Consider the following 13,424-nt stretch of genomic DNA (forward strand, 5'->3'; position numbering starts at 1 on the left):
GTGAGAAGGGGAATAGTGGAGTGCAGCCGCGATGGCGTCTGAACACACATTAACATGTTTCAGAGCCTCATCAGAATTCAGCTGATATCTCTGTTGCAGTTCTTTCTTCTTCTTCTTTTTTTATAATACAGTCCATGTTTTGCACTGTAATGTTATCTAATGTGATTTTGTTCATTTTACATTGGCAAACTGAACAACAACAAAAATTCAACTGAATCCTTTCATGTCTTTATCTTATTTTATGTATTTATTTATTTTTTGATTACGATTTTTTGCAACAATAGCACAGTGGTTTGTTTTTGTCTATTCAGAGCAACTTATTTTGCAGTTTAGCACTGGAAAAAGTGGGGATGTTTCAAGTGGGGGGTGCTGTGGGGATGGTGAGTTGGGGGTTGCACCACCCTAAACACCAATATGTAAAATATCTGTATAAATGATATATACCTACTGTAAATTTGGTTGTGCATGTTTTTTTATGTGATTATATAAAAAAATGCATGTTGTATCTTTGATGAACATACAGTACCAAATTGTTTATGAATGGAATAATAATTATGTAGGCTAATTAAACATATGCAAAATATGGGCTACACACATACATGTAGGACTTAAGATCAGAATATTATTAGCATGTCAACATTACCAATACAAATTAAGTTAAACTTATTTAATATATTTAATGTTTTAAATGTATAGTTGTGGGTGGACATGCAGGTCCTCTATCATCCACCAGGGGGTGTTGCAGCACCATCTGCATCCCTACTTCCCATCTCATTGACAGTCTGCATATAGAGATTAGCCTAGGATTATATATACTGTAGATTTATTTCTTTTCCTAATGTGCAGATGGATTTGGGTGACCTCACTAGTTTGTAGACATGTATAGGCAATATAGACCCATGCTCTCTATGTTGTGAATTTAACAACACATTTCCAGTAAATTTTGCTAGAAATGTGAAGCCTAGGAACAAGTGTTTTAGCTTTTGATGTAGATACTTAAATCTGGTTGTGAACCCAGTATTTTTATTCCAAGAGCTTCGTAACATCTGGGCACAGGGCATGTTTAAATATGTTTACTATTTCTTCACTGCTGGACTTGAATGAGAAAGAAATCTGGCAAATGGATCTGATAATACACTGTGTATTTTTCTGCAGATTTGGATTTTTAAGATAATTGTATTACTACAGACATTATGGTTGTGCAGTCTCAATGGAGTTTTGTGCTCTCAGTGTGTTTTTCAGAGTTAAATGCTTCTATACCCTCATGCTTCCTGTCTGCTTACTGTTCCCATAGTGTTTGAAAAAGTCCCTGAAAACCCTCCATGATGTTGGTTATCTTCAAGTCAAAGTTATCAAGGCTACAGATCTTCTGGCAGCTGATTTAAATGGTACTGCACACGTTAGAATTTTATTCTGTTGTTAAAATAGAAAGCCCGTTGTTAACGTTGTGTGTTGTTTTCTGTAGGCAAGAGTGACCCTTTCTGCGTGTTGGAACTAGGGAATGACAGACTTCAGACCCACACAATCTATAAGAACCTTAACCCAGAATGGAATAAAGTCTTCACATTGTCAGTTTGACTTTCTCTTTTTCTAAACACTGTCAGGATTACAACATGATTTTTTTATGTACTCTGATGAATACTGTGTTATCTACAGTATGCTGTTTTACTGTTTCAAAACAAACTGAAAAACTGGGACTGAATGCTATAATTTGTGAAGAGTATCTGACTTTCTTGTTCGCCTCCACAGCCCTGTCAAAGACATTCATGATGTTCTGGTGGTGACCATCTTGGACGACGATGGAGACAAGGCGCCAGACTTTCTGGGAAAAGTTGCCATTCCCCTGCTCTCGGTACTCACTGCCTCACTAGGAATCTGCCACACACACAGTCGACTTATTTACACTGAGTCTACTGTAAATTAAAGTGAAGAGGGTGATAATAATTCTGTGGGTTGAAGACTTGCTAAGATGTAATCCAGCATGACTGATGGTCAGGTTCACAGCTGAGTTCATCACCTGATGCCCTTTCTGTTCTGCAGATTCGCAGGGGACAACAGGTCACCTTGTCACTGAAGAAGGAAGACCTGGGTGGGCTGTCGAAGGGCAGCATCACTCTGGAGTTGGATGTTATTTTTAACCCTGTAAGTAAAATTTCAACTTGCAATGGGGACATGAAGATATAAAAGATGGGCCTGATCTGTCTGGTCCTTATTGGTTCATTCTTTTGATTTTATCAGGTCAGAGCAAGTATAAGAACATTCCAACCCCGAGAGAGAAGATTCGTGGAGGAGAATCCTAAATTTTCTAAAAAGGTTTGACACAATTCAGATAAATTTACTGTGGAATTCAGGATTGAGGAATCTTCATTTTGCATGCAATAAAAAAAAAACTAACATTAAATTTTAATTTTAGTCATTTAGATAATTTGCTTACCCACATGATAAATAGCATAGAATGATAAATGCCCATAATCTCCATTAGAGCTTAGACTAAAAGACAGAAAACAAATCAGCAGCTCTTTAATATTTGATTGCTTCATTTTTGTAAGCAACAATGCTGAACAATCTCTTGTTTGGTTTCTTGCTTCTCTTTATCTTATGTGATAGTAAAATTAAAGTATTTGGGTTTTAGACCGTTTTTTAAACAAAAGCAACTTAAGACAGTTTAATCAGTGATTAAACAGGCCTAAACTCCATAATATAAAACATTATAAGGAACAACTGTAAGGCAGTCATGGGTCAGAGGTCACTGTGCTTTAACAATAATCCTGTGATGCTTGAATAATTGAAATAAGAGCTTAGTGACAGAGTGGCGCAGTATAAGAAAAAGAACTGTCACATTGTTTTTTATCAGTTATCTCAAGCAAGAATATCTTTTTACTTTGATTTGATCTAAAAATCAAAAACTCCAATAGTGTGACTGTCCACCGCCTGAATTAGCTGAACTGAGCTTTTATTAACCCTGACTGTGACTGAGTTCTTGTCCACTGTTCTGCTACATTAGTTTGATATACAGGGTGCGAGACAGGGTGCCTGACTGTCTGTACGTGCTACAAAGACTCATTGTTGTCAGACAATATATTGCTCACTAAAGCCAAAATTGGCTTACATACTGAGGACCTGGATCGTAATGTGCAGATTTTCATTCTGTTTTCATGTTGAAACTCTTGGTTGATAAAATTAGGTCTGATATTTTCTACCCCCTGACCACAGCGGCTCATGCCATAACATCCCAGTTACTCTCACTGTGTCACTGACTGAATGTGGTTTGTTTGGCATGAATAAAACGTATATACACAACAAGCACAGCATGAATTGTGCTTTTATTTGTATTTTAAACCTAACTACTGTACTATTTCTTACTGTTGTATGCTTTTAATCTGTGTCTTTCAGGCTCTGGCCAGGAACGTGCTGCGTGTTCAGACGATGTGCAGGGCTATCATCTTGACTCTGCAGTACATTAAAAGCTGCTTCCAGTGGGAGAGTGTTCAGAGGAGCCTGCTAGCTTTCCTGGTGAAGTGCTTTAACGGTTTATCAACCCAATATCTGCATTTCCCAACGAGTGTTTTCCCTCCAAGTCTGCACAAGACAACTTCAGTCCAGCTAACCCCTATTTGAACTCTCCCAGTGAGAATCTTAATCAATGTGGTGCTGGGCTCAGCAGAAGCGCAGGCTTGGCTCAGAGTCCAAGTGGATGCTTTCAGTGTTGTGTGTCTTGTGAATGCAGAGAGCCTCAGCTGGAGAGAGTAGAGTCCCAGTGGAGACGAGATATTCTGTTTTTGTTCTACTTCCCTGACAACTCGTTAACCCACTGTCCAGTCTGTGCTCCGTTTGATTTAGACCTCGTTAAACTGGCACAAGTCCAATTAAAAGGCCTTTCAGAGAGAAGATTGTTTTTCCTTCCTGCCATTGTTGAATACAAGTGTTAATAAGCAAGAAGGAAGACAGAAATACTGGAGTAGGATTTCAGTGAATTGGGTGCAGCTTTGTTTTTTTTTTTTAATTCTCTTCCAGATCTAGCTACCTCAAAATGGCATTCAGCAAATTGTGCATTTACTATGCAGGCAGTCAAGGTCATGTAAAGTTCTTTTTTTGTTTTTACAGCTAATGTACTGTAGATGGCACTAAAGCTTTTCTCAGCATCCACAGACTGGTAAAGACATACTGTACGCCCACCAATGGTACAGATGGTTCCATTTTCTGTGAAAAATGGGAGGCACAGCAGAGAACTGTTATCTGAACAGAAGCCACTGTCTGGGTTTTAGCTTTAAGTCATGCATTTAGTTTTATAATATTTAATTATTTGGACCTCTAGGTCCAGGATGGGGTCAGGGGTCAGTGTACGTAACCAGAAACTGTTTGCAATCAAAATATTTAAACCACAGCAGGCAGTCACAGTGGAACACTACTTTATGATGGCAAACAATTCTCTGATTCTGCATTCTGAACAAGACTCTTATCTCTTATAAACACTGTTAATTATTAAGAATAGTATTGTTTTGCCCAACAGCTCAACACACTGTAATGGAAATCATACAAGCATGAACAAGCGCACAGTGTGCACACACATCCTCCCACTGCAGTTCAGCATTTGAAAGACAGTTCCATCTGTACTCATGTTTTCACACTACAGCTCTCTGCTTAGTACCACCACATAAGAGTAATGAATCAGAGCTTCACTCTACATGACAGGACACAGTGATGGACTACCTGCAACATCTGCTGTTTGTCAGACACCTTCAAGCAAAGAGCTTTAGTCTCTATACTATACTGTGCTTTATTACTGTGCGTATGGTTTATAGCCTTAGTCCTGCCTTTGCTAGAACCTTGTCTTACCCTCAGTAATATAAAAGATCACATTGTTGCCTACATGACTTTACTTTGTAAAAGACTGTGAATTTTCTTTTTTTTTTTTTTATTGCAATTTTTATTTTCGAAATCTAAATCAGGAAAAACCATACGGCACTTAATTTACCACTCTCTCTCACCCAAAACACAGAAAAATAAGAGTGTTCACCCAAAAAACAAAGCGCCTTTCATAGAACAGCAAAAAAGACGATACTGTTCTGAGAGAAGGGAAGAGCATAACTCCCACACAGAAATCAGTGTGCGTCTACCTCACCTTCTCTTACTTTTTGTGTGACATTTATTCATAAGTAGCAGATTTTTTTGTCATCCATCCCTCAAAAGAGGATCTACAGGAACCTTCCAGTATCTGAGACAGCATGTAAACGTCTCACTTGTGCTGTTAGCAGTAGAACAACAGATCTTCATCCAAAACCTTTGGATTTTTGGGCATGTCCATAGTGCATATACCTACATACCTCTACATTTCTAGCAGGTTACAGAATCTTGTATAGTAAATCAAGTCTAATGTATATAACCTACCAAGTGCCCAGTAGTAGTGGTATGAAATTTTAAATTATATGAATGCTGTCTAACTTTTCAAATAATTAGAAAAAGTACCTAATTAAACTTTTATGCTCCTTGGAAGCAGGAGGTCTCATATTTGCTTATAACTGCTATCACACTGCTTACAAACTGTATGTTTGCTTTAAGACTGAACATTTAACACCAGATACATTTTTAGAACCTCAGCCAGCACTAAAGTAAATACTGTGAAACTTTTGAAAGGACTCACATATTCCCAACCTTTGTTCAGTCCACTCCACAGGCGGGTGGCTGCTACAGCTGTACTTGTTCTGGTACAACCATTATAATATATTCTCTAAAACTGTGGGCTGATGTTGTACAGTAGTTCACTGATCTTGTGACTCTACTCCACTTAACAGTGCTGTCACACTACATTCTAGCATTTAGTGTTATCCCTTAATTGTTATTTATGGCAGCAGACAGCAGTAGCTGCAGTTCAGCAAAGTCTACATGTTCTGACTTTAAAATAGTGAATGGTGTAAATGTCAGTGATCTCTGTGCTCTTGGACTACCTCTTTACCATGCAAACCCTTCCCCCAAAGAGTGTGTTACCTTCAAGCTCAGTAGTTCTCCCACCATAGGTAGTCTTTTGCCTTGTTGTAATGCCTCTCAAGCTGAAATGGGCTGCTTTATCAGTCTTTTTAGGCCGAGTGTACATTTCCACCAAAGCATAACTTAATTTTCCTCCTGTCACGGCTCTCCCAGTCATTACAAGTCCTCACTAATAAAACATAACCCTTTCAGTGAAGAATTAGTTTTATCTCCTTTTGGCGTATGATAACACAGACAAGTGCATGCTTGACTTTTTGCACACTAAAGCTGGTGATGGGGTGGGGGGGATCTGCCATCTTTTATGTCAGTTGGTGCCTCAGAGAAGAGTGTTTTACCAGATGCTCACTTCTACTTTTCATTATCATATAAAAACCTGTATACCATGACTCACACTTTTTTACTTGCTGCCATTTTGGCTGGCACTCTCTCTCTGACAGGATTGTTTTATAGTTCCATTTAGATGTGCAATGGAGTCATCAAAAGCCTTTTTTCTTTATCCTCTTATCCAATTTAACCTGAGCCACGCACAGGTGGAATATCCTTCGCAAGTCCCATTATGGATGTTAATGACACACGCTCGCGCCCTGTGGCCACAATGAATCGGGTGGTCAGCTTTAATGTACAAGATGAAAGAAGCAGAGCAATTAGACTTACTGTATGTGGTGAATGTCAGTGCTTATGTAGGGGGTGGAGGGAGAGTTAGTCCAGCTGGGCAGAGTCACTGCACTGCACAGCTTTTGCAGAATAAATGCACATAAGAAGCAAAGCTTCTATAGTAACGGGGCAGCCTTCATTAGCTTATGTAATCAACAGGTCAACCTAGTTAGTGAGGGTTCAGGAACTACTGAACTTTTTTGGGGATGTGACATAATAAACAGTTTGTTGTATCCACCCACTCCCTGAATCTGACATCTATGACCTCTGCCTGTAGGTGTTTGTGGTGACTGTATGGTACTGGGAGTTTTACATGCTGCCCCTCTTCCTGGTTTTACTCATCTTGAGGAACTACCTCTGGATCCGCTCAGGCCGGGTCAGCCAGGACCTGGTGAGTTCAGAGCAGCACATCACTCTCCTCCATCTTTTTCTCATTCAGCCTAATGACCTGCTGACTCCTGTACACACTCCTTTTTGTGTTTTGTAGAAAAACAGCTACTTCATCCACATTTTTTTCTCTCATAATTAAAAGCTGTTTTGTTTCCATAGCAACCAGCTGCACCAGGTTACATAGTACATAATAAAAACACATAATACATAGGCATAGAAAACTAACTGAACAGACTAATGCAATATAATATTATGTCCTATGCTAATTTGTCCTTTATTAACACTGCTTTTTTCAATCCACTTTTAGTTACTGTACTGAATTCTGCCTTTGTTGCCTTCTTAATGCAACTGGTTAAATTGGAAAAGGTTTTTAGCACTCTGCTCTGAAAAGGTCACAATTCAGTGCTTGTTTTCCCCCTAGTGTGACCACTCTTAGTTTCACTGTAAAAAGGTTTGTTGTATCTTGTCTCTGCCCACTGTGGAACAGTGGTAGTTCAACACAGACTATAGACTATAGCAGATTACATACACAGCACTGTTCAGACAACAGCAGACTTTATTATGATGTGAAATGAATGGAATATGCACTGCTTTATGTCTATCCAGGGCTAACTGTTTAAATTATAAAACAAAGTTAGGACATGGTGAAAAATAGCAGTCATAGACAGTCGATCAAAAAGCTAGAGATTCATATATTCATAATCCCGTCATGTTACAGAGACTGAGAAATATTTTGGAGAATTATTTTTTCTGTGTGTGTATAACACATATACATATATACACACACACACACTATGGGAGCAGTGAGAATTAGAGATGCGTTGACTGCGATTTTCTAGGCCGATTTTAAGTCTGATTTTGATTTTGGCCACTGCCGATTTTCTTTGTTTCTAAGAACTATAATTGACAGGATACACAGATGTTTTTGTGACTTTAATGAAAAATTAAATTGTAATAAAAATAAAATGTATTAAAGTTTTAAAGTTTAATTTCCCCTCACTCTTTTTTTTCTAAAAATCAATTAAAAATGAAGTACAATACACAGAAAAACACGAGCAGAAACAGAGGGCTAGGCAAAACTTGGTGGTCAAACAGTAATCCAGGGTCAGAGCTGGAATCACAGGAACAGGTAAAATGCTGGAAAGTCTGAACAGTGAGAGATGATCTGACATCAGGGTTTACAATGTAGAAGGTCTAGGAATCACTAAAATCTCCATTACAATCCCTTTGTTTTTTCCAGGAGAATGTGGTTTTCGTGGATGAGGATGAGGACGATGAGAAGGTACGTACTTGTGCTGGCTGTTTGTTTTTGTCTTTCTTGTTGAGTGTATTTCTACATGCCGATGAATAGACAAGTTTATTTTTTCATGTTGGCAGAGCTATCTGCCTGTGATCTATGACTTGATGCTGTTAAGCTCTTTATTCAGTACTAAATCTTCTCTGATGTATTTTGATTCTTGCTAACCTCTAGTATTATTTTTTGTAAACTTGCAGTTCTTAAAAGACATCTCAGATTAATGAAGACCTCACCATCCCGTTTCCACATGTCACAACACATTCATATGTTAATAGAGGGGGTGGAGAAAAAGGTTCCGCTGCATTTTGGAAAGTCCCTGAGCTTAACACGCCAAAGAACACCATTAATATGGAACTAATGACAGCACTTAGGCATGCTTTTTTAAAGCTCACTTTGAAAGTTTGTGCTGAAAGTGTTACAATGCTTTTAGGCAATAAAATATCTCTTCTGAGTGACAGCACTTTATTGTACATGTTTTGAATGGCCTGATTTAAAGTCGTTCTTATATTGGTTCCAATGGAAAGAGGACCCTAAAATGGCTGAAGTGATTTACAGTGCCTATAAAAAGTATTCACCCCCTTGGATGTTTTACCCTTTTATTGATTTTATAAATCAGTTATGGTCAATATAATTTGGCTTTGACCAAAACATTTGAAAACAACTCTGTCAAAGTGAAAACAGGTTTCTACAAAGTAATGTCAATTAAATAAAAATAGGCAATGTGAAATAAGTGATTGCATAAATATTCACTGCCATTCAAGTCAGTATTTAGTAGATGCACCTTTGGCTGCAATCACAGCACAGAGTGTGTGTGGATAGGTCTCAATCAGGCTTGTACATCTGGACACTGCTCCATTCTTCTTTACAAAACTGCTCAAGCTCTGCCAGGTTGTATGCTTCAGGTCATTGCCTTGCTGGAAATTGATTCTTCTCCCAAGCCGTAGTTCTCTTGCAGACTGAATACATTTATCCTCCAGGACTTTCCTATATTTTGCTGCATTCAGTTTACCCTCTCCCTTTCCAAGCCTTCCAGGACCAGCTGCCGAGAAGCATCCCCACACCATGATGCTGCCACTACCGTGCTTCGCAGTGGGGATGGTGTGTTTGTGGTGATGTGCAATTATTTGGTGTCTGCCAAACATAGCGTCTTGTCTGATGGCCAAAAAGCACCATTATGGTCTCATCAGAACTTTCTTCTATCTGACCATGGAGTGCCCCACGTGCCTTTTGGTGAACTCTAGTCGAGATTTAATATGAGTTTCTTCAACAGTGGCTTTCTCTGTGCCACTCTCCCATAAAGCTTTGACTGGTGAAGAACCCGGGCAACAGTTGTTGTATGCAGAGTCTCTCCCACCTCAGCTGCTTGTAGCTCCTTCCCTCTTGGTGGCCTCTCTCACTAGTCTCCTCTGGGGGATGTTCAGTGCCTTGGAAATGTTTTGTATCCATCCCCTGACTTGTACTTTTCAATAACCTTTTCTCGGAGTTGCACGAAGTGTTTGTTTGTCTTCATGGTGTAATAGTAGCCAGGAATACTGATTAACTAGTGGCTGGACCTTCCAGACACAGGTGTCTTTATACTACAGTCACTTGAGACACATTCACTGCACTCAGGTGACCCCATTTCACTACTTGTGAGACTACTAGCACCAATTTGCTGTTGAATTAGGTCAGTCATATTAAAGGGGGTTAATATTTATGTAATCACTTATTTCACACTACATATTTTTATTTAATTGACATTACTTTGAATAATCTGTTTTCACTTTGACATTAAATGTTTGGGGTTTTTTTTTGTCAAAAAAGCCAAATTATATTGACCATGATTGATTTATAAAATCAGTAAAAGAATAAAACATCCAAGGGGGTGAATACTTTTGATAGGTACTGTAGTGCAGTGATGGATATTTAATTGAGACAAAAACTAAACTGTCTAACATGTGGTCTCCAGACTAATAGTCAATGTACATCTGGTATATCCCAGGTTTGATCCCCTCTATAGATATCCCACTTTTCCCAGACATGCCGCCAAAGTCTGGATGGCGTTGAGCCAGCACTCACTCTATGAGCAGAGATAAACATACTGTATATCACAGATGTCACAAAATGGCCATGGCTGTGGCCAGTAAACAGTTGCTGAAAAACCACTACCCACAGACCCCAGCTCATCTCTTTAGTCTTGTAAACCACATTCAGTCTCCCTGCGTTTGATGCGGACATCCCCCTGAACCTTGGTTCCACTCCAGACAGCTTCAGACAGTCTAGTTTCATCTGTTCACTTCAAAGCTGCCAGTCCCTCCTGGGATCTTGACTAGTCTGAGAATGGTCTATCTTCTCTTTCATAATGTAAAGTCCACTTCCATTCTGAAAAGCCTTCACCTCAGAAAGATAGTTTCAGCCTTGCTTTTAAAAGTGTCTACCTTTGTGTTTCCATTTTGCAGACACCTTTTCCCAGAGTGGCATTAAATGAGTTTGTTTCAGACACTTGGATGGGCATTATTATATACTGTATGTGTTGAGGATCAAACCAGCTGTCTCGAGACTGTGTCAACCTGCTGTGAACACTGTACTTTTTATTTTGATATTTGAGCTGACAAATTACCCTTGACCTTGCAGTATGAATGTGTTGAACCTTTTTAGTTTTGCTTTTTAGAATACAAACGAAACTAAAATTGACACAAAATTAATGATATTCAAATTGCATAATAAACACATATGTAGTAAATTCATACTTTAAACGAAATCATCAATTTAATTCGTAATATTTGCTACTGATACTATTTTTGAGAGTTAACAGTAATTTAATGAGCTGCTTTTCTGACAATCTTATCACTAGGTATTATACATAACTATAATTTTCAATTAGCACAGATCTTTGACTAGATTTTCAGAGTTTAACTAGAACTTTTATTTAAATGCTAATTCCATACAGTACAATTCCTTATGTACTCACAGCTAAAAATGACCTACTTTCCCGTGAATGACATTCCTACCAGTACATACCACAACAGAAAATATAAATGGTCAAGAAACACTTGAAAGTTTTTCTCACAGACAGTCTGTAGACTCTTGGCATGTTGTTGTCATGTGCTTGTGTAGGAGTCAGAAAGGAAAGGGCTGATGGACAAAATCCACATGGTCCAAGAAACGATCATCATGCTTCAAAACCTGCTGGGCGAGATTGCCTGCTTTGGGGAGAGGATTAAAAAGTAAGAATTAAAGATCCATTAGCAAACACAGCTCACTAGTGCTGAATATTTGTATTTCAGCTGGATGGATCTCAAATGTTTGTGAAAGAGATCGTAATTATGTCATTTGTGCTGAATATTTTTAACATGTTATTTTAATTATCCATTATAAAAGAAAAATGCCTGCATTAGTGCGGCATCTGTTATGTTTTATTATTACGTCTTAAGTACTGTTAGGCATTTTATGCACAATCAGTGGGGACTAAATTGACACTTGCTGATGTTTATGATCTTAATTTGTCAGCACATTCAACTGGTCTGTGCCGTTCCTGTCCAGCTTGGCTGTCCTGGTCTTTGTCATTGCAACAGTCCTCACATACTACATTCCTCTACGCTACATAGTTTTATTGTGGGGTGAGTGCCGAACATAGATTTTTATACCATCTGTTCATTGTTGGTGAGTTTTTGCCTCAGTTTTAAAATCCCCTTTCCACTCACTGACTTACTTTGCTGTGATAGAGGAGCTCTTCTTCCTCTCTCCATATTTGTATTCATTTTCTACTGTGGCATTGTTCTGTTATCCATGAAATTCGCAAGGTCACAGATCTGTCCTCTGTATTTTATGCCTGCTCTGATTTCTTCCTTTTTTATCTCTTTAACCGTAGATGCTTATAATAGTAGTGATAAATATGTTGAAGTATACAATGCTGTTAAAAGATCATCATAAAACTGTTGTCTGAATGACTAGAGTGAATAATATTGCAACTCTTTAAGCATAAAAAGTGAAAGCAAAACAAGAAAAAGGCCTATACTGCACTACTGCCAGCAAAGTTTCATGGACAGCATGAGTTTCCTCTGCAGGTTTGTGTTTGTGTGGAAACAAAGAATGCAGCCACAACAGACTAGTGTTAATGATATGTTGGTGTGAATTTCTGTTTTAGGCATCAATAAATTCACCAAGAAATTACGGAACCCGTACAGCATCGACAACAATGAAGTGCTTGATTTTCTGACAAGGGTGCCTTCAGATGTGCAGAAGGTAAGCCCTGCTGGATCAGCCGGCCAGGAAGCCTGAAATCCTTGAGCCCACTAGCTTTGCATTTTACTACAACAACTCCCAGGCATTTTTCACTATTGTCTGTATAATTAGCGTCATCTGTATAATTATGTAGCCCTGTATAATTTCTGTTGTGTTTTGGTCATGATACATCCCTGGTGGAGGTCTGCCGCTCAGCAGCTTTGCAGCGCGGGCTGTTCCCATGCTGAGACAGGAGATACTGTTGCTACTGGTGTGTCCTGTCTGAACTCACCAACTTCAGCATAAGCAAAATATGTATCAGCCAGCACACTCTCTCTCCTCCAGCTCATATCAGCCAAAAAGAGCCAACACAGCTGAATACATTTAGCTGGTTTTGTTAAATAACTTGCATCACTTTAAATTGAAAAATCCCCACATTTATTCTACAGAGGTCATCATCAGAGTTGCAGGATTTTGCCTTGATGGTCCAAAATTAGAAAAGATGTCACAGACGACAATGGCTGCCTTGGTCCACAGCTACAGACCTGGATGAACTCACTGACACTGTGGCATCTTACATTAGCTTCTGTGAGGATGTGTGTGTGCCTAACAAGTTCTTCTGTACATACAACAACAACAAGCCCTGGTTCATAGTAAGACACAAGCAGCTTCGTCGTGCCAAAGAGGAGGTCTACAGAATTGGGGACAGGTTTCTGTAGAGCCAGGCCAGGAACACACTGACAAGGGAGATCAGAGCAGCAAAGAGAAGCTACTTTGAAAAGCTGAGAGACCAGGTCTCAGTCAATGACCCATTGTCTGTGTGGAGCAGCCTCAAAAGCATCACTGGCTACAGGAAACCGCCCTTTCCCCCCCCCCCACACTGACTTTTAACAGC

General features: G+C 39.0%; 1 protein-coding gene across 2 annotated transcripts in view; it reads left to right on the forward strand.

The window, feature by feature from the left end:
- The window catches only part of mctp2b (multiple C2 domains, transmembrane 2b), a 40,804-nt gene that overhangs the window by 20,919 nt on the left and 6,461 nt on the right, over positions 1-13,424 (forward strand). The window contains exons 7-17 of one of the 2 annotated variants that reach the window (XM_020617171.1): positions 1,295-1,388; positions 1,466-1,568; positions 1,750-1,852; positions 2,041-2,142; positions 2,239-2,313; positions 3,394-3,513; positions 6,917-7,030; positions 8,270-8,311; positions 11,423-11,532; positions 11,816-11,925; positions 12,453-12,550. In XM_020617171.1, coding sequence (XP_020472827.1) covers positions 1,295-1,388; positions 1,466-1,568; positions 1,750-1,852; positions 2,041-2,142; positions 2,239-2,313; positions 3,394-3,513; positions 6,917-7,030; positions 8,270-8,311; positions 11,423-11,532; positions 11,816-11,925; positions 12,453-12,550 — 1,071 coding nt within the window. Of the gene's footprint in view, positions 1-1,294; positions 1,389-1,465; positions 1,569-1,749; positions 1,853-2,040; positions 2,143-2,238; positions 2,314-3,393; positions 3,514-6,916; positions 7,031-8,269; positions 8,312-8,523; positions 8,774-11,422; positions 11,533-11,815; positions 11,926-12,452; positions 12,551-13,424 lie in introns of those variants that run through there. The other variant, XM_020617172.1, reaches the window with a different exon arrangement.

This window comes from Monopterus albus, unplaced genomic scaffold (genome assembly GCF_001952655.1).
Source record: "Monopterus albus unplaced genomic scaffold, M_albus_1.0 scaffold186.1, whole genome shotgun sequence".
Classification (NCBI taxonomy): Eukaryota; Metazoa; Chordata; class Actinopteri; order Synbranchiformes; family Synbranchidae; genus Monopterus; species Monopterus albus.